The sequence below is a fragment of the Lineus longissimus genome, chromosome 13, assembly GCF_910592395.1.
Source record: "Lineus longissimus chromosome 13, tnLinLong1.2, whole genome shotgun sequence".
Classification (NCBI taxonomy): Eukaryota; Metazoa; Nemertea; class Pilidiophora; order Heteronemertea; family Lineidae; genus Lineus; species Lineus longissimus.
Window position 1 is genome coordinate 14,841,542 of NC_088320.1, and position 22,179 is coordinate 14,863,720.

The 22,179-nt window shown below is 38.3% G+C and overlaps 2 protein-coding genes across 4 annotated transcripts in view; one reads left to right on the top strand and one right to left on the bottom strand.

Moving 5' to 3' along the window:
- Positions 1–14,189, bottom strand: part of LOC135498015 (BRCA1-associated RING domain protein 1-like) — a 293,715-nt gene extending 279,526 nt beyond the window's left edge. The window contains exon 1 of the mRNA XM_064788126.1: positions 14,080–14,189. The gene's annotated coding sequence lies outside the window, so the exon portion shown is untranslated. The remainder of the gene's footprint in view (positions 1–14,079) is intronic.
- LOC135498016 (NPC intracellular cholesterol transporter 2-like) overlaps positions 8,751–22,179 on the top strand; it is a 98,129-nt gene continuing 84,700 nt past the window's right edge. Inside the window, exons 1-4 of one of the 3 annotated variants that reach the window (XM_064788128.1) lie at positions 8,751–8,865; positions 10,460–10,567; positions 10,868–11,037; positions 12,049–12,252. In XM_064788128.1, coding sequence (XP_064644198.1) covers positions 8,790–8,865; positions 10,460–10,567; positions 10,868–11,037; positions 12,049–12,132 — 438 coding nt within the window. In that variant the 5' untranslated portion in view covers positions 8,751–8,789 and the 3' untranslated portion in view covers positions 12,133–12,252. Of the gene's footprint in view, positions 8,866–10,459; positions 10,568–10,867; positions 11,038–12,048; positions 12,253–22,179 lie in introns of those variants that run through there. The other 2 variants (XM_064788129.1, XM_064788130.1) reach the window with 2 other exon arrangements.

Sequence of the window (22,179 nt, forward strand, 5' to 3'; positions counted from 1 at the left end):
CTCTTAGAATATCGAGGTAACATCAAATATGCACAGGCGGCATGGCTAGTTTTGGGTACTTGTGTCCTTTTTAAAAGCGTAACGCCAGTGCACAAACAGCACTATCTATTTGCAGTAATAGTCACACCGAATACCAACAGGTGGCAGGGCGGACGAATATCATACTGCGCCAAAACATTTTCGAAAATCGCCGTCGTATAATAGAGGGAGAAAAATTTTTTTCCGCGAGATGCATGTCTTGCATTCAAAAACATGTTGTCATCATGTTTCATATTATGTTTTCTTTTCAAGTATGACCTTATGTCGAGCTTTCTCGTACGGCAAAACATAGGGTTCATGTCAACACACTCTAATTAGCAGAACAATACTGTTGGTAAAATAAGCAACCTTAAATTATTGGAATCATTATTACTACACACAGCAAAATGAATAATAAATAGTAGAAAGCGGAAACTGAAAATGCCAAACGCTAAAAATCAGTGAAATTACAGAGTATTATATAACGCAGATTAATGACTGCATAGTATTTTAGCCCTTCAATCATTGAAATCAAATATCGGCGCAATGCACTTATACTAGACTGTGAAATGATGCTATTCGAGGGACGATAACCCCATGATTAAATGAGCCGAACAGTCTTGTCGACCGACAATTCTCACTTCGAAACTACGGTATGCTTGCATGTGCTCAACAGCTATGCACGTTGAACTACTGCGCATCCATGTTTAACGTGGGACAATGAAATTGTGTAATATGCCCCCCCCCCCGAGCCAACAGCCTCCAAGCCTCCGCACACACAAAGTTTTATTCGTTGATTTTGTTGAATTTATTTGTCGAGTGAAAAATACTTGATTTCAACTTGATGATCCTAATTGTAATAGTATGTGGGATGAAATACCTGGCTTTCATGCGGCGAACATTTGTATTATGTCTTGCTGACAACATATCAGTCGCATATATCTTGCTGACAAATAGAAGTGAGTAAAGAACACAAACCCCAATGGAACCGACTTCATCAAAGTGTTGATTACATTGGAAACAGCGCGTTAAACCACCACCACTTACTTATACCGAAGTTCTCTCAGCCGTCTATTCATTTTTCATCCAGTCGGCCAATTTCCTATTCCAAACAAAACTCTCTGTAATTTTCTCACATCGGTTTCCAAATGAGACTCTCCGTGAATCACCTCAAATTACGTCACAATTTTCCCCCTTATTCAATAATGATCGACGTCAACACCTCCATGATGGTGAACTCGAACTCCTTTTAGCAATCGGACTACCACTGCAGATAACCACAGAATATGGATTGAAACGCAGCATAACCCTCTTCGTCATCCTATCAGTCAATGGAACACGAGATAAGAACAGTGTGAAAAGAGAACATTATTTCTGCAAACCTATTCAAAAAGTTTCGATTCAATCACACTAGATGCGTAGCTTTAAAAGCAAATATCCACCTTGCAACTGGAGAAATTACTATATCGGTCTTTTGTTCGGTTTTGGTGACAAGCCATTTCACACTTCAATTAGGCCACCTAATGAACTCTATTATTCTCTTCTAATTTATCAACGTGCTTTGACGCCGGCAGCTAAATAGGTCTAACGATGTGAGCTAGGGGGTATTTACGGACATTTCAATGCCATATTTATTTTTTGTTGCATTCAAACACCTTCTCCAATGCCTGTCTAAACCGACGGCCCGTTGCACAGTACATGTAGATGAAAAACATGACAAAGCTGTTTAAATTGCTCAAAAAGTATGAAATATTGAGAATACCAAAATTGGTCTAGTCGATATCGAGACTTGAAGAGGATGGAATTAGTCAACGTATTTGTGATATCTCGCCTGGGAGATGAAAAATCAATGCCTCTGTGACAGCCGGGTTGCTTACATGTATATCATTGAGGAGCCGTGTTGCTTCATAGAGATGTTATGATGTTTTATTTTTCTAATACCGGGAAATTGTATTGATGATGGTCTATTTTATTCTTATTGTCCAGATACCACATGCTATGGCTATATTGTGAGAGAAAATCATTTGTTTTCTGACATTCTACTCCCAAACCAAATATCAGTTTTGGTTACATTTGAATACATTTCCCAAGGCTTGTCTAAACCGTCGTCCCAATGCACAGTAGATGAAGAAATTGACAAAACTGTTCAAATTGCTCAGAAAGTAGGAAATATCGAGAACGCCCAGATAGGCATCAAAGTCGATATCGAGACCTGAATATGATTGAATTAATCCAAGTACTTGGGAAAGCCCGCCCGGGAGTTCTAGAATTATAAATATCACCACCACTGTGACCACTCTATGCGTAACCATCTTAATCAGTTTGGCTCGCTCTGCGTCTTTCTTGGTTAGGTGTCTAGTAGTCGCCTGATTTAGGCTCAATGATATCAAGCGAGTGAAGATTATAAGGCTCGTTATTGGTATCAATGAATTAATAATGATATGAATGACTCTAATGTAGGTGTTGCGGAAGTAATAGTTAAAGAACAAAGCTGTGTACTTCCACCAGGGTAGGATCATACGTGAGCAAGGGTCGTAACGAAATGACACCTCGTACGAGAGGAACAGGGGTATTCGATACAAGAAGGCGCAAAAAAAGATTGCGGATAGCGAAATGTAGGCATTCCTCTTAGTGCATAAAGCTGCCGCCAACAGTGGCCTGCAGACTGCAATGAATCGCTCAGTGGCAACACAAATAGTGATATAGATGGATGAAGTCTTTGAAAAGAAAATCATTGTGCGGAGATAACTGTATGCGTGCGCATGCAACAAAATATACTCGAACCAAAACCCCGTATACAGGGCCTGCATTGATTCACCAAATACTTGCGAAATCAAGACTAAACTATCGGTTACTGCTAAACCTTGTAGCAGCACTGAAGTTGATGTGTATGGCCGCTCATATCCTATACCAATAATTGCAAGTATATTTGCTGGAAAGCCAATTACTGCCATGATTAATGTTAATGGTACATTAACGGTGAAAACCGCAAAATCATAGTAACCAAGCAAGGGATAAATCGGATACAAACATATTCCATTCTCTCTGGATATGGTGAAAGGAATGGTCTCGGTGGTTGTCGCCATCGCAGCTGGTTTTAACCTTCAAATCTACGAGCATAAAATATTACTTTTTTTATAACATCTAGTTCACCAGTTGGCATCCCTGGATAAAGAAGCTCTTGGTTACACGACAGACCAATTTTCTGGTCGTTACTGCGATATGTGTATCACCCCGTTGCGTGTAAACGGCGAATAACACCAAATTATAGAAACAAATCAAGCAAAGTGTGGGATACAAACATAGTCCACACTTTATGGATGTGCTGAAAAAAGTGGACTCGCCAGTTGTCATCATCGTAGATGTTTTTTACCTTAAAATCTACGAGCAAATCATCACATTTTTACAAAAACAATGCTACTAGCTTTGGCTGTAGTTTCCATCAGGCATTTTGACAGGTGGCTCTCTGGATAAAGAAGCTCTCGGTTAAGGTCAAAATTGATGAACTAATCTTCTGGTCGATGCTGCGTATCACTGCCTTGTCGAGGTGACGTCATGATCCAGATTTATTTGGTGAATGGAATGAGAAAGACCTGACTTATTCAAACTGGTTTTTCAATGTTGCATGAAATACCCAACTTTCATGCGGCGTCCAGTAAACATTTGTGTTTTGGCTTATATATTGCCGACTAACTGGAGCGATTAAATAAAACAAAACCCAAAGAAAATGATTTCATCAAGGTATTGATTATCATCGAAAACAAGGCATCATTATTTGCCAGATATTAAACTTTGTTCCAACACCAACACCTAACGAAGTTCTCTTAGCCGCCTATTCGTTTTTCATTAAGTTGGCCAATTTCCAATTCCTGTTGGACAGTTCGAACAAAACTCTTTGTAAATTTCTCACATCCTGTCCAAATGAGACTGTCTGTGCATCATCTGAAATTACTTGACAATATCCTCCTTTAACTTATGATATTGATCGACGTAAACACTTCCATGATGGTGAACTCGAACTCCTTTTAGCAATCGGACTACCACTGCAGAGAACCAGCGAATATGGATAGAAACGCAGCATAACGCTCTTCGTAAACCTATCAGCCAATGGAACATGTAATGGAAGAGTGTGAATAGAGAATATAAAGTATATTTCTGTAAACCTACCCAAAAAGTTTCGATTCAATCCCACAAGATGTGTACCTTTGAAAACAAATATCCACCTTGCAACTGGAGAAATTACTTCATGATATCGGTGTTGTGTTCGATTTTGGTGAAAACGGAATTTTGTTGAATGCTAAACAATGGAAGAAATCGCTTTAATGTTTAAGTTTACTGTGAGATGCAGTTCTTGTGAATATTGCTAACCGGTTCATTCATCGCAGTGATCATATATCCCATTAAACGTTCGCAGTCGCCTAATGATGTTATCACTAAATCTACCAAGTCTAGCTAACAAGCAATTTTACACTTGAGTTATGCCACTTTATGAAATTTATTTTTCTCCTCTGATTTATCAACGTACTTTGACTCCGGCAGTTATATAGGCTAATGATGTGGGCTAGGGGGTATTTACGGACATTTCACTGCCACATTTTATTTTTGATTGCATTAAAACACCTTCTCCAATGCTTGTCTAAACCGCCGGCCCGTTGCGCAGTAGATGAAAAAATTGACAAAGCTGTTTAAATTGCTCAGAAAGAATGAAATATTAAGAATACCAAAATTGGCATAGTCTATATCGAGACTTGAATATGATGGAATTAGTCAACGTATTTGTCACGTCTCGCCTGGGAGATGTAAAATCAATACTACTTTGACAACCCGATACGATACAGAGGAGCCGTGTTGCTTCACAGTGATCCTGCCATATTTCAAAGAGGGGCCGCGTCGCAACTTAGGGACGCTAAAATAATACAATTTTTTTATTACAGGGAGAGGCCGTGGCACTTCACAGTGACCATGAAATACATGTAGATATTTTAAAAGCCGCGTCGCTTCACAGAGATGTTATGACGTTGTATCTTTCCTATATGATGAAATGCGTAGATGCAATGACGGGGACGAAGCTGAAAGTCGACATCGGGGCACTCGGGCAGCTGGAAGACGCTTCCCGCGCTTCGAATAACGAATAATGAGTTATACTGGATGAGTTGAAACTAAATATAAAAAAAACTTCGAACGCTTTCAGAAAATTAGGTACTGATAAAACTTGGAAAAAAACCGCAAATATGTTGAAGTAGAAAACCGCCAACTCCTTTAAGATGGGGCTCCAAGAGCGAGGTGAATGCTTTTATTTTCGACGTCAATAAAAACAAAAGGTTTCATATGACTCAAAATCAGCTTGTTTCAATCACTGCTACTGTGCGATGTAGTCGCTTCTATTTTCGTTGTTGTCGGCAGCAAGAAAAGTCACCACCTAGATTTCAGAAGAAGATCGGAAACTCGTGTAATCTGGCATTATTAATTAACATCGGTGACACTGAAATACTCTCCGCAGGGCTTGTCTGAACCGTTGGCCCGTTGAACAGTAGATAAAGAAATTCACCAAACTGTTTAAATTGCTCAGAAAGTATGAAATTTCGAGAACTCCCCAATATATATAAATGTCTAAAGCGAGACTTGAGTATGATTGAATTGCTCCTAGCAGTGCGGAAAGCCCGCCTGGCATCTCCAGTGTTATAAATATAACCACCACGGTCACCACCCGAAACGTAACCATCCTCATTTGATTGTCTCGCTGTACGTCATTCTTGGTGAGATGAGAAGTAGCCGCTTGCTTTAGGCTAGATAATATCAAGCCAGTGAGGATTGTGAGACTAATTATCGGTATCAATGAATTGATAAGGATATGAAGGCTTACTATGTATATGGTAAAGAAATAATAGTCAAAGTACAAGTCAGTATAATGCCACCAAGGCAAGATCGTACGCGAACAAGGGCTGTAACGGAATGCGACTCCGTATGAGAGGAACAGGGGGATTCTATACAAGAACGCCCCGAAACAAATCGCGAATAGAGAAATGTAGGCATTCCTTTTTGTGCATATAGCTGCCGCCCACAGAGGCCTGCAGACAGTGAATCGACAATGAATCGCTCAGTGGCAACACAAATGGTGATATAAATGGATGTAGTCTTTGAAAAGAAAATCAGTGTGCGGAGATAACTGTATGCGTGCGCATGAAACAAAATATACTCGAACCCAAAACCCGTGTAGTTGTACAAGTCTTGTAATGATTTGCCAAATACTACCGAAACCAAGACCAGACTGTCAGCAACGGCTAAACCTTGTAGCAGCAGCGACGTTGATGTGTATGGCCGCTCATATCCTACACCAATAATTGCAAGTATATTTGCTGGAAAGCCAATTACTGCCATGATTAATGTTAATGGTACATTAACGGTGAAAACCGCCAAACCATAGAAACCAATCAAGGGATATATTGGATACAAACATGTACCATTCTCTCTGGATATGGTGAAAGGAATGGCCTCGTTAGTTGTCGCCATCGCAGCTGGTTTTAACCGTCAAATCTACGAGCATGAAATATTAATTTTTATAACATCTAGTTCACCAGTTGGCACCCCTGGATAAAGAAGCTCTTGGTTACACGATAGACCAATTTTCTGTTGGCCAAATATTTAAATTTGTTCCAACACTAACACTTAACGAAGTTCTCTTAGCCGCCTATTCGTTTTTCATTAAGTTGGCCAATTTCCAATTCCTGTTGGACAGTTCGAACAAAATTCTCTGTAAATTTCTCACATCCTGTCCAAATGAGACTGTCTGTGCATCATCTGAAATTACTTCACAATATCCTCCTTTAACTTATGATATTGATCGACGTAAACACCTCCATGATGGTGAACTCGAACTCTTTTTAGCAATTGGACTACCACTGCAGAGAACCACCGAATATGGATAGAAACGCAGCATAACCCTCTTCGTCAACCGATCAGTCAATGGGACACGTAATGAGAACAATGTGAATAGAGAATATATATTTCTGCAAACCTATTACGAAAGTTTCAATTCAATCACACTGGATGCGTACCTTTGAAAATAAATATCCACCTTGCAACTGGAGAAATTGTTTTATAATATCGATGTTGTATTCTGTTTCGGTGATACGGAACATGATATCGGTTTGTTGAATGCTGAACAACGCGAGAAATCGAACGATTATTGTTGGAGGCAGCTCTTCTGTGTATATTGCTGAACGGTTCATACATCACTGTAATCACCCCCCCCCCCCTCCCCCACACCCCCACCCCACCGTCCCATTCTAGACCTCTAATCTTTATCCACATGTCTAAAGTTAGCACCAAGGTTACTAAACCGTTAGTAATAGCAATAGTATAACACCGTAAAGACGGAGGTTGATTCAATGTTCATTCCCAGAAGTCATTACCTTTAGGTCTCATGATTCCGGAAACGAAGCACCATTTCTTTAAGTATCTAAAGCACTTGTCCTGAAGCAAATTGAGACAAGGAACACTTACTCCTACTAAATTTGTGTCGTCAGAAGTTTTAAAATGATGTTGAGCTCTCCTGACGCCACGTTTGGTGTTCAGAAGATCACACTGATAAAATGTCGTGAAAAAAATAATTTTGCTTTGCTTTAAAAACGGCAGCTTAATTAGAGTAGTGAGCGAAGATAAGTTTTTTTCTGCATGCGTCTGTTAACTACAGCTCTGGCGGTATTTATTCAGTCCAGGTTATACATAATACGTTCCTGAATTGTTATCAATGTCAATTAGGCGAACATCGCGCATACAGGCTGCACCAACAGTATTCAAATGTTTAGGTACATAACACAATGAAAGTGATTTTAACCCTCCGAGCTGTGTTCAATCGGAAATTAAAATCCTGATGGTATACGTATGTCAGTCACTCCTGACAAAAAGAAGTTTTTGAAGACTAAAAAAACACCTTGGGGTCAACATCGGACTCGATCGGGGAACATCATCCTCTAGCAACCATGCAGGGTCAGACGTGTGCTCCCTTCGCAGCTGGTAGAGTGAAATGCCCTGACGCTCAGGAAGGGAGAATATATCGAATAGGACCCGAGGAACATAGCACCCTCTTTATATCAGACCTGGATAACATAAATACGCACCCAAAAATGATTATAATCTCTTGTCCCAACACTGCAGAAGACCTCATGGATGGGGAGGCTCCTTTTGTACAAGTATCATTTCAGGAACACATTTCTGGTTATGAAGGATTATTGAATAGCTACATACATCAAGTATCAGCTATTGTTTATCACATGATAAGTTGATAACTGTAGCATCATGCTTGGTACATTTGGAACCTTGTTGATCTTGCCATGTAATGTTTAGCCCTTATGTCACAGGAAAAGATATCCTGCATAGTGGGGCAAGTTTGCATGATGCAAGTTTAGATTTCAAAATATATATTTAGTGTCCAATTCTTAACCATGATCCGTCAGAACAATACAGGGCTGAACGCATTTTCCAGGACGACTTTCTACTCCCAGCCCAGTCTTACGTAAGTAGATCCAGAGTATAATAATCATGATGTTCGCCATGCACCTGCCAACTGAACATACTCATTGGCAATGCAATTACGCAACCTTTCTCCTCCATATTAATGGTATTGAAATAATGGCCAACCAAGGTGCGCCAAACGCCACGCTTATCATATATTACATCATATGAGGATGTATAAAGCCTAGCTTTGAACTAACTCGTCATTCAAGCGGTCAGAAAGACTTCTGTTGGTCTCCTTCGTTTAATTCCACACTATGAAAGCGCTAATCCCCGTTCTCCTTGCCCTCGTGGCGTTTGATTCCGGCATGTCAACGCCATTCAAGGACTGCGGTGAGCAAAAATCCTTCACACTTATTTTGAGGGTTGACCATAGGAGCCGACATTATTGCTAGAAGTTGAAATCATGAAGCAATAAAAGCTCCTTCAAAGTGAAGTGAATGCACATTTAAGATGTGGGAGGCTGGTCGCTGGAAGACAAAGAACAGTCTCCGACCCATGAAATTAGCAATCTCTTCAGTTTAAATGAGTTCTATCTGCTTTAGGGTTTCAAGTTCAAGCAAGAGCACGTGGTGCTTACGGTCAACCCATAAGGAAGAACACGTTTGTTTTAATAGGCAAAGACATACTGGGTGAATTTTGCTGCAATTTTTACAAGTCCGAAAGCTAAAACATGAAATAAAGTGAAGAATGTTGCTTGCTTACTTATATCAAAGATGTATTTGGGGTCGGTAACAAATATTGAATAAATGAAACAGTCTTTCATGTCCATAAATCTTCCCAATATGAGAAACAAAAGCATTTTTTGCTAGCAAGGAAGCCAACCAGCTGATTGTTCTCTGCCGAAAACCTTATCAATGCGTGAATAAGGGTCATTGCTAGAGCAAACTTTTCCAATGGGCCTAAGGGTTGACCATAGGCACCACCATTTTGGCTAGAACTTGAAATCTAAAAGGAATTTCAAGGGTGGGAGTCGGTTGTTTGCTTTCAAGAGAACAGCCTCTGAGGTTTTGAATCGGCATTCACTTCATTTTGAAGGACTTTTAATTGTTTCTAACCTTTAATGGTGGTGCGTATGGCCAATCCATACTCATGAGGATTTGAAAGGAACGAGTTTGGAATCCTCTGTGCACCTGTGTGACTGTCCGCTATGGTTACAGTATGCACTGAGCGGACAGTCATAACTGTACGTGTCCACGTGTAACCAAAGCGGACAGTATGTCTCCTATCACTGCATTTTAAGTCACTTTATGAAACACTTCCTGTGATATGAATATAATGTCATTTCACCAAGCTGTTCATATCTGTTTCTTGCCATGTTGGCTGTTAATTCCTGGAACTAGCATACACATTTGTGGGCCTATGCCCATGTCTGTACATAGGCCTTCAGTGCAAGGTTGTAACCATAGCGGACAGTCTGCCGTATATTTTTGCATTTTAAGTCACTTTATAGAACACTTTAAGCCACATCTTACTATTCTGGTGTACATGCTACACAACACTGTCAGCCCGTGCAATAATCTCCACAACTTAGGCAATTATGGTAAAAATAAGCGTAAAAAGTGCCAATAATTCGGCGTACAATTACAAAAACACGGATTTTGTCGTCTCCCTACTTTTTATCTCCCTTTTTGATTATGATATAGGCCTACTCTGAGGACGCCATTAAGCCGGTTTTGATGCGTCTGTTTTGCATAGGCCTGTTACACCTAGCTTTTGTACAGGCGCCATGGTGTCTGCCAGCATATTTCTAATACTCTAGGTGTGATGTAGAGTGATGATTTTTAGCTTGATTGCAGTATATTGCGATTCTTTAACCCATACACGTAATCAATTTGGATACCGTTGCGTAGGAATTATTGCAATAACGTAATATCTTCCTGAAATCAATTGACATTAACAAAAACCTTCCCTTGTTTATTTTCAGGGTCAAATGCTGGTAAGGTTGAATCAGTAGACATCGCAACACCCGGCGGCCGCCAAGGGTTTCTTGTGCGAGGAAAAAAAGCAACTCTAACGGTTGTGTTCACTTCGTGTAAGTATAGTAGAAACGCCATCATCAAGAAATTCACCGGCTATTTGCCTCGACTGCGATGGGTGGTTTCTTGGCACCACCCTTTTTATGTATTGGTGCTATTCGCGATGACGTCGCGATTTTTTGGTAGAATCTTTAAAAATAGGTGTTGATATTGATTTGAGCAAGACTGTTCATGCGTTTATATCGAATTGTGTCACGCAATGATGGTGGCTACGATGGACCTTAAAACGAATGTTGCCAGTTTCAACTTGTCGCATGTTCTACAGCGGTTTTATTGTTTTTAATATTCATTTCCAGACAGCCAGAGCAAGACTGCAACTGGAATAATGAAGGGAGATGTGGTCGTCTGGGTACCTTTCAAGCTTCCTAATAAGGACGCATGCACACAAGGAGTTACATGTCCAATGTCGAAGGGAGCAAGATACACCTTTAAGACATCCTTTGACATACTTCAGGAGGATCCAGCTGTAAGTTTTTAAGCATCTGACAAAAACATCAGGGCATAGCGACATAAAGTATATCTGAATCATTTTCAAATAAATTCAAAGTTCTAAAAAAGCATACTAAACCACTATCATTTGTCTGCACACAGCTTGCATGGCAGTTTTGAAATTATTTTATGTACATTCACGAATTAGTATTGAAAACTTGTATCCCAAAATGAAGTTACCTAAATTGAAAAATGTAAATTGTAATTGAAAAAGGTAAATTGTAGCATGACGGTCGATATCACGAGGGTGCAGATTAACAGTTATGAAAAGGGACACGTTGTGGAACGATGACTTTTTGGAAGTCTAGGGTCGCCACCTCCTTGAGGTCTGATGGACCAGCGAATCGATGCTGGCCAATGACAATCGAGGTGGCTGATCACATGCAATCCAACTAATCGGCCATTTTAACGGCGTGTCCCTCCAGCCAACACCAGAGGCGACTCAACAAATGTGGACTCCTTGTATCACCTATATGGTATGTGCAGCAGAGTTTTCAAAGAGATAACAGACTTCGATTTAATCTTCTCCGATCATTCACTTGATCCAATCAACGGTGGTCTCTACTCTCGTTAGTCCCCACATTCAAGAGCTAGTCCAGCACCCATCAGTGTAAGCCTTGTCCAACTCCGAAGGGCTCAACAACATCAGTATCTGTGCTGGTGTGACCGGTGTCCGTTAGCAATTTCAAAGCATTACATTTTATTAATAAGACATGCTGATATCAATAAAACTGACTATCTGATGCGTTGCAATGGTCGATTTCATCGCGAAATGCGAAAATAAATTAAGTGCGAAAATATTCAGGTTTATAACAATAGCTCTAATCGTTATTTGACTCGGTAGAACGATATGATTGACGCTGCTACAGTTTTGGGTTTTGCATAATTACCCCCCCCCCCCCCCCACCAGCACCACAACCACCACCACCACAACCACATATTTCTAAAGGCCGCTAAATTGATATTGATTGGATCTTTCTCGTTTCAGATACGTTTGGTTATGCAATTGCAACTGAAGGACGACAACGACAAGGATATTGTATGCGTACAATTTCCAAACGAAATAATGTAGCACATCAACACTATTATACAAAAGCTTCGAGATCATCTCAAACTAAATTCAACCCACCAGCTGGAATTGTCTGACAGTGCTCGCCACAATATTACATTTGATTTGTCGTTTCGCGGGGGGGGGGGGGGGGGGATTCACTGCATAACTCCTGAGGAAGAAAACCTTTACTGCAGGGCATTTAAATAGATCGAAAAACTCTGCATTTTGATCTTTGATGGAACAAATAACAATCAAGTCTAGGCACCCTGTTTGAACATTTCAGCTGCTCTGTTAATTTAGGTCAAACGATGTCTTAACATCCTCTCCGGCATAGAAGCCTAAATTGTACAATGGTTCATGGCCAGTCATATGATAAGGCTAGACATGCCAATGTTTTAGTCCTAGGGAAACGGCGCCTTAGAAAATCGTTAGTTTAGTTTGATGTTCCTGTTAGCATATACCATAGCATAGTAAAGTAGAGAGTGAATAAAACATGGTATGCTTCTAATATGTGTGTTAATTTATTCAACTCCTAAGTGATTCCGCGATACTGTCGAGTTTGCCTAACACCAAATAAGTGAGCTTTTTATACACCAGTCATCTTTTTGTACAGCATTTTAATACATCTGTTTGTAGACAAACATTTGCCTTACAGTTGGGGTTGCCACTGTGTTTCAATATCAGTTTGTTCACATTATTAATCATGGTCCGGATCAGCAGGTGGCGGCAGACGAAACCGCTCTTAGAATATCGAGGTAACATCAAATATGCACAGGTGGCATGGCTAGTTTTGGGTACTTGTGTCCGTTTTAAAAGCGTAACGCCAGTGCATAAACAGCACTATCTATTTGCATTAATAGTCACACCGAATACCAACAGGTGGCAGGGCGGACGAATATCATACTGCGCCAAAACATTTTCGAAAATCGCCGTCGTATGATAGAGGGAGAACAATTTTTTTCCGCGAGATGCATGTCTTGCATTCAAAAACATGTTGTCATCATGTTTCATATTATGTTTTCTTTTCAAGTATGACCTTATGTCGAGCTTTCTCGTACGGCAAAACATAGGGTTCATGTCAACACACTCTAATTAGCAGAACAATACTGTTGGTAAAATAAGTAACCTTAAATTATTAGAATCATTATTACTACACACAGCGAAATGGATAATAAATAGTAGAAAGCGGAAACTGAAAATGTCAAACGCTAAAAATCAGTGAAATTACAGAGTATTATATAACGCAAATGAATGACGTCATAGTATTTTAGCCCTTCATTGAAATCAAATATCGGCGCAATGCACTTATACTAGACTGTGAAATAGTGCTATTCGAGGGACGATAACCCCGTGAATAAATGAGCCGAACAGTCTTGTCGACCGACAATTCTCACTTCGAAACTACGGTATGCTTGCATGTGCTCAACAGCTATGCACGTTGAACTACTGCGCATCCATGTTTAACGTGGGACAATGAAATTGTGTAATATGCCCCCCCCCCCCCCGAGCCAACAGCCTCCAAGCCTCCGCACACACAAAGTTTTATTCGTTGATTTTGTTGAATTTATTTGTCGAGTGAAAAATACTTGATTTCAACTTGATGATCCTAATTGTAATAGTATGTGGGATGAAATACCTAGCTTTCATGCGGCGAACATTTGTATTATGTCTTGCTGACAACATATCAGTCGCATATATCTTGCTGACAAATAGAAGTGAGTAAAGAACACAAACCCCAATGGAACCGACTTCAGAATATATGTATTGTGGTGGTAGGAATCTAGGTAATTCTAAGCTATTTTAACAAAAGCCCTTACAGGCCTTTTTGTCTCAAATTAGCTTAGAAACCCCTAAGAACCAGACACCACAATACATATATTCTATCATTCATGAAATGGTCAGTGAAGCGTTGCAGTGAAATGGTAAGGGAATACTAGAGTTCAATGGGTTAATGTAATCATGACTTACTGTATTCCAACAGAAAGTACACGTCAATAGCTTTCCAAGGATACATCATTGCAAATATACATTGAGAAATGGCAGAGAAATGAACCATTGAAGTTCGCACATCTTGATAGTCCCAGCGTATTCCAATAAATGCTGTAGGCCTACAATACAGCTGTTACAGTGATTAATCATTGTTGCTTGAATCTATTTAAAATAATGTTGACAGTGTCTGCATGTACATGGTAACATATGTTACCAAACAATACTCACGTCCCAAAGTATTACAAAAGTCTATTGTTCGTTAATGCGTTTATCCGACAGAATTTCCAGACATTATTTTAACGACCGCAAAAAAAATTTTCAGCGCTGAAAATATTTTCTAAAATTCTGTCGGATAAACGCATTAAGACACAATAGGCCTTTTCATGTCTTTGACAAGCAAAAATAATTAATGATTGCAACATCTGATATGGCCATTGTAATTTGCAAGCACAAATAATTAATTACTGCAACATCTGATATGGCCATTGTACAACTTAATATCACTATGGTTTAAAGGCAAATGTTATTAACCAAAATTCAAGTAAATTAAATGTATTATCCAATAGCAAATCAACATAAAAGTAAATTCACCTATGACTTCTTTAATTTAGAAGTAACTGTTAATACTAATAACTTCTTCAGACTACAAGAAACTAAGATAACACCTGGGTTTTTGAGCCTGAAAAATAAGAAAAACTGTCTTCTACTGGAAAAGAATCCATTATCGTTTTACCAGAACCAATTTAACATGGCTGTTTGGTTTGCTACAACAGGTTGTGGTATTTCAATAGACGATCACTTGAATCACAGTGACCCATTGTTAAGGTCAATTTACAGGTTTCATGTTTACTATCAAATATTGAAGATCATGAAGAATCTAGAGATACCAATTCCAGGTGAAAGTGATTTTAATGAGACAAACAATAACATTAACCGTAGGAAACTAGGAGGGTTATTGAGTGAATTTGGTTTAAAAGACGAGTACGATTTCTCGGTGTTTGAAAATAACGGTGGTTGGAGGTCATGGAGTGTACCGGATTACAACCCGAACATAACTGATCCCGGATATTACATCAATGATTCTAAAATCAATTTCTTCCTCATGCAAGTTCATGAAAATAGAATGCCACCGATGTTCAGTAAAGACTGGGATGCTGGAATGGCTAATTTCAAATATCCAGATATTTTCATCAAGGATCATGTCAGGAGACACAAGAATGTATTTGATGTAATTACACAAAATGAATGTCAAACCTATCAACAATTCATGATATTTAAATCAAATGGTTTCTCTAATCCTGGAATAGAGAGGTTGAATGATACAATAAGAACATATGTTTACTGTATTCTGGGTGCTCAGGCGTTGACCAGAACACCAATAATTGGAGTACCGGGTACAGAATTGGATGCACAGAAGGAATTTAACAAACTATTAAAGGATTCGATTAATCAACATCCTGATATTCCCACTTCAATTCAAAGATATCAAAAAGCAGTGAGTGACACTCATACAAGACTAGATTATGTAATATCACCAGGATTGTATGTCATAGGATCAAATATGGTACTCGTTATTGGTAAGCTGGATAACTACAATAATAACATTTTAATAGCGCCAAAAAATGCTAAACCCGGTAAGAATGACATTAACCACAAAAAGACCTTACCACCACCACTGATGGAAGGAAATAGTTCTAAGAAAATAAGAGTTAAGAGTAGTGTTGGTACATCAATGACGGACAAAGTCCCGAGAGCAAAGCTCGAGACCAGTCATAAACCAAAGAGTAATGTTGATACACCAAAAACAACTGAAACCTCAAAGAATATTCCTATTACTACTAAACTTGACACCAAAGTTGAGAAGGAGGATGATACTCATGAAACAATTAAATTCATGCTTTACTCAGTTGTTGGTACATTGATTGTTTTTATGGTTAGATAAATAAGTAATTATGGCTGAAGGAGGTGAAAATTATGAAATGGATGATTACGATTCACAATCATCATCATCATCATCAGGAACTTTTGAACAAATTCTAGAAATGAGAAAGGATGATTTAATTAATCAATATATTCACGCAAGATACAACACAGGTGAAATCAATAGAACTTTTCAAGATGACGGCACAACATACAACACAGGAGGTGAATATATCCAAATGGATGAGATAGATCCTAATACAGGTGAAATCAATAGAACTTTTCAAGATGACGGCACAACATACAACACAGGAGGTGGAAATCTTACTACTGAAACTTCATTCAGTACACCAGAAAGAGTAAGAGGTATTGTCCCTGAATTGATGGAAAAGGAGTTAAGTTACGATACAATAGAGGATAAACTTGATAAAGCATTGGGAGGATCAATCTGGAATTATGACAAGAAAAAATTGAGTAATCTTTCACCACACATTAGTTACAATGGAAACAAACTTTATTACAATCCGAGAAATTCTGAATTTGATTTGATAAAAGATAAACGAGGAAACAAAAATTTATTTGAATATTCTGATAAAAATGGAGAAAAGATAAAGTTAATTCCTTTAACTAAGGATAATGGAATCTTCTATGCTGAAGGCACATTAAAGACTAAGTTTGGTACTAGATTTGTTGACATGATTAGAGGTATGATTGCACCTGACCCACCAGTAAGGGAACCTACATTAGTAACCCCTGAAACACAGGCAGTAATTAATGAGGTAAACAGTTCAAACAAACCAATAGATAAACTGATAGATTCTAATGATGATGAACTTAAATCACTGGGTTTTACTGAATATGCCTTGAGAGAACTTAGAGGGTTAAAACAGGCTGGTGATAAACTAGCTGCAGTAAAGAGGGATAAGGACATGCAAATACAAGAACTAGAAAATCAACTTCATAATTTAACAAGAGACTATGTAAAGTCTGTAGAAGAAGATTCTAAAGACACGGGGGAGTTGAAAAAGCAAATAGATGAACTAAATGACAAATTGCATGAGGAACAGTCAAAGGTATGGAGGTTAGACAATGACAGGGAGTCACAAACTAGAAGAATTAAACGTTTAATTGTTGATGTTCTAAAGAAACCAGATTCAACTATTCCTCTGAAGGACAGAATAAAGTTACTTTTTAAGACGTATGGTGTAACTATTAGCGCCATAATAACAGCTGTTGTAATGACATTTACAACTCTAGGTCTTAGTATCAGTAGTGCTTTAAGTGGTGCCACTAAATCTGTAAAACCAACTCCAGGACCAGGACCATCTCCAGGACCAGACCCAACTCCAGGACCTACACCAGAACCAGGACCAAAACCATCAATACCAGATAAAGTAAAAAAAGGTCTCAAGAAGTTTGCTGAATGGCTAAAAGAACTAGCCAAGAAATCAGCTGCGGCTTTACCGGGAATCATCGGTTCTATCGTATCATTTCTCCTGAAAACAATTGGTGCAGTTGTTGGCTTTCTAGCTGAACATCTGATCATAGCAGTTATTGCTATTGTGAGCTCCATAATTTATGGTTTAATTGGGGGTGTTAAAGCCTTAAAATCACGTAAAACAGTAAAATCACGTAAAAGGTCTTAGGTTACCTTCTATCAAAACAATGTTTAAAAAATAATTATTATGTAAATATGAATAAATACATCTCATTAAAAGACTATTATTCTAGTGAGTCGGACTTCGTCCTGAGAGCAGAGCTCGAGTGGAACAATGAGAATCTTAAAGGATACATTCGTCCTAGGGTTATGGATCGAGCAGATCTCTCAGGACGAAGTCGGACTAGGACAAGGTCCCGAGAGCAAAGCTTGACTCGAGCAGAGCTCTCAGGACGAAGTCCGACTGAGACAATCAAAGTAGTCCTGCCAAGAATGAAAGAATATGACGTCAGTACCAACACTAATGCTCAATTCTGCCGTAATTGTAAAAGGTGGACACTTTTTGAGTATCAAAAAAACTTGAATTCAGCAAGGTACGCAGCTAAAACTGTGAAGTATCAATTCTGCACCAATTGCAATTCGACTACTTACGACGATGATTTTAAAACTCTTGAGATCAATATTGACAACAAGACACGTTACTTTGACAGTATTCTAAGGAAACTTGGATGGAGTCGGCTGTCCGAATCGGCAGTTAAGTATTTAAAGGACTTTGTGGAAGGGTATTTACATTGCTACTTTTCAAGTCACAGAAAATGTCTTAGTAAGCAGAGATATGAAAGTACTCTTCAGTCAGCCCTAAAAATGGGTATTAACACTCTCCCCTCTAAGTTTTGTAACCAAGGGTTACATGGTGAAGCCATGCTTTTTAAATTTCACTGTGGGGAATATGATTGGTTTCTTGCCATTGAATTTATTAACAGGGCAATTGGTAAACCGCAATTAACCGATGAGAATATCACTGACCTTAGACTAGTGTACTATGCTTTCCTTAGATTTCTGCATTACTGTGGTGTCAAGGTCACCATTAACTACAAGGTATTTTTACACCAAGCCTTTAAAACGCTGAAAATCGATTATGTAATATTTACACCTTTTTTAACCAACAAGGAGCGAGTAAATGATTTGGAGATATTATGGTATGATTTCACTCAAAGTATTTTCTTCCAGAATTACAAGGTTGAGAAGGAATATGACCAGGATATTGACAAGCAGTTTGACGTTTTACTGAGTGCCAGTGCAGATCGAGACATTAACTGCATCAGTAATATTAAGTTTACACCAGCCGGACTTCGTCCTGAGAGCACAGCTCGAGCCAGACTTCGTCCTGAGAGCACAGCTCGAGCCGGACTTCGTCCTGAGAGCATAGCTCGAGCTAGTGTTAAGATGCAATAAAGTTGTGAAAACAGCATTTTGCACTTAACAGTCATTTTTCCATAATTTTAAATGAATAATCAGCAAATGAATAGTCAGACATCTGCAGTGATTGAACAACAGATGAAACAGATTGGTGTTATGAGTCCTGAGAGCTTAGCTCGAGTTGGGGCTTCTAACCAACAGAACACTGGTAGTTACCAACAAAACAGAACTAACTTTCAACAGAACTGCTCTACAAATCAACAAGTTTCAAACAAGCAGTTGAATAGTTCAAATTTTGTTAATCCTAGTCAAGGAATAGTTAATCCCAGTCAAGGAATAGTCAATTCTAGTTGCCAACTAGGATCAACTCGAGCTACGCTCTCAGGACAAAGTCCGACTAGCAATCAACAAAATTTGAACTATTTGACTGATAGTGGCCTTAAAGCCAAACAAGACTTAGAGATTCTAGTTGCAACTGGTAAAAGCAAGGATTTCCTTAATAAACAAATAACTTTTAATGACTTGGATAAAATGACTGAAAAAGAAATCTTAAAACACCATAGAATGTATGAAACAAAGATGGCTGCCAGACTTAATGATTCTTTGGGTAAGACAGTAATTAAAGCTTACACTAAATTATCAAGGTGGTTATTACCAATAGATGATGAAGATAATCTTTATCATGATCTTAGAAATGATTATTTGATAACTAACGAGTTGGATAAATGGCTTGGATGGTTGAGTTTGAGAATGTGACCATTAACTGCACTTGCCTCAACAACACTTATTACTTTAGGTCATTGTCATGAGGAATCATCTATGACTGCATCGAGTATGACTGCATCAAATATGAATAAACCAAATATGACTGTCTCTGAATGTGACAAATCAATAGATGAAAGTCTAGATATCACAGGTAGTGATGATAAAGAAGACTAAATTAACATGGTTATGAGAACATAGTTCGAATTAAATTCGGCCAAGATAAATGGAACTTGAAACTGTAACTGATACTACTAAAGTTTCAGTGTCTAAGAAACCTCGATCAGAGAAACAATTAGCATGGTCTAGAGAACTGGGTAGAAGATCTAAGGAATTTAAGAGGATAAAAAAGGATAAGACGACATTTAAAGTACAGGACTCCTCACCAAACAACAGAGTTGTGGAAAAGGAGGAAGAAGAATTAGAGGAAGAAGAACCACAATCTCAAAATACTGATGTATCACTGCGTGAATCTAGTAGTAATACTTATGTCTATGTACTAGGTTTAGGTGCCGTTATTTTAGCAACATTCATTATGTTTAAGAAACTTCCTAAAAAAGTAAGTAAAGAGCAGCGATCAGGCTTGAATCAAACTTTTTTCTCTGGACGTAGTCCGAATGAAGCAGTCATGAAGGGATCAATTAACCCTCTTGTTAAACCTGTAGTTAAAGAGAAGAAATGTACTATTCCTTTAATGGAATGATCTCATCAGGTGGTCAAGCTTTGCTCTCTGGACCTTGTCTCAGTCAGACTTCGTCTTGAGAGCAAAGCTCGATTCTTAACTCTAAAGAAACCTCTGTTCCTCTGAAATTAACTAGCTTACCATTCTCATCAGTGATTTCGAATTTTATGTGATTAGTACACTTATTTATCGTTTTCTTACAATTCGGTTCGTATCGCTGCATTTTTATTTGGTCACCATCTTCTACAGGTATGGTGCAGAAAATGTTAGATGGTTTATTGTTGTAGAGGGTATTAGCTTTGTCAACCAAATTAGCTTGCAGGAATAGATATTTCCTGTAAAAGTTGAGTGGTCTTGTGGAGTAGTATTTTCCTTTCTTGGTGAATTTAGTTTGCTTAAAGCCAAACCACTCATTCACCACTGTGAGCTGTTTTTCTATCACCTCTCTTATGGTTTTGCTTATTTGAAAACCTTCTGTGTTTCTCTCAATCTTGATTTTTTCATTTTTATCTAACTTGTCTACTTTCAGAGGGTACTCTTTATCCTCTGTAAGTTCAAGTGTTATGTAATTATTGTTATCACAGTAAATTTTCACATGGCTTATTCCAATTTCTTTTATGTATTTTTGCCATACCTCACAAAACTCACTTAAACTAAAATGTCGAGAGTATGGAAATGTGTATTGAGTAATGGTGTCTTTAGTTGTGGTAGAATCATTTTCCAAATGCCGTTCGCAAATTTTCATGACTTCCTTTTCAAGTGTATCTGTTTCAAGTCCAGGAGCAAATAATGTCCTACACCATAATTGTTTATCTAAGGGCTCATGTGTTGTAATTCTGGTTATTTCGACTAGAAATGAGAAAATCCTTACTCCCTCTGGTAGAAAATCACCTGTCCACCATGAATTGTAAAAGGTTATCGATTTCAAAGTAATGGATTTTATGTCTAATTGGTCTGTTAAGTAGTACTCAAATTTGGCTTCATTACATTCTTGTTCATTGATTATGAAGTCCATTTCTATTTAATTCAAGATATTTATTGAATTTAATAAATTTTAATCTAATAAATAGAATGACTGATAAGAATCAGAAAATACTTTGCACTACATGTGACAAGTACATATCCTACAATAATATGGCTATTCACAGGAGAACCAAAGGTCACTTAAGTAAATTAAATCCGGATTATGTGCCTCTTGCTCAACCCCGAGCCCCATCACTGATCCCTAAAACTATGGATAAGAAACTTGCATTTGAGGAAAATGAGCTAGATGGCATAAAGAAAGTGAGTGGAATAGAAATAGTAAAACAATTTGGCAAGCCTGTAGTCACCATTAGTTTGAAGATTGACAGAGAAGCTAAACAAGTGTATGAATACAGAGATAAATTAGAGGAGGTATTATTTCAACTCAATGATTACCATCACAAAATTAGCATATCAGTATTTGCTCAGTTTGATCGTCAGGGTGAAAGTGTAACACACCCCATACAGTCTCCAATGGAAAGCATAATTTCAAGGAACCAGGCAATTTATGCCATAACCAACCAGTTAAACTACATTAAGACACAGATTGAGGAAAGGTACTTTCAAGGTTCTGGACTTACTTTAAATAAAATAGAGTCTTGTAACATGACCATCTGTTCTTACAAGAGGTGTAAAGGTGGTCATTACACTAAATTACCATTTAAAACAAAAGCAGTAATAAATGTGGAATCAAATGACAATAAATGTTTTCTCTGGTCTTTATTGGCCGCTAAATATCTGAAAGAAAATCCAGAGACGGACTTTGTCCTGAGAGCAGAGCTCGAGAGTACATTCAATATCACTACCGATATCAAAATCAAATCATTTCCTGTAT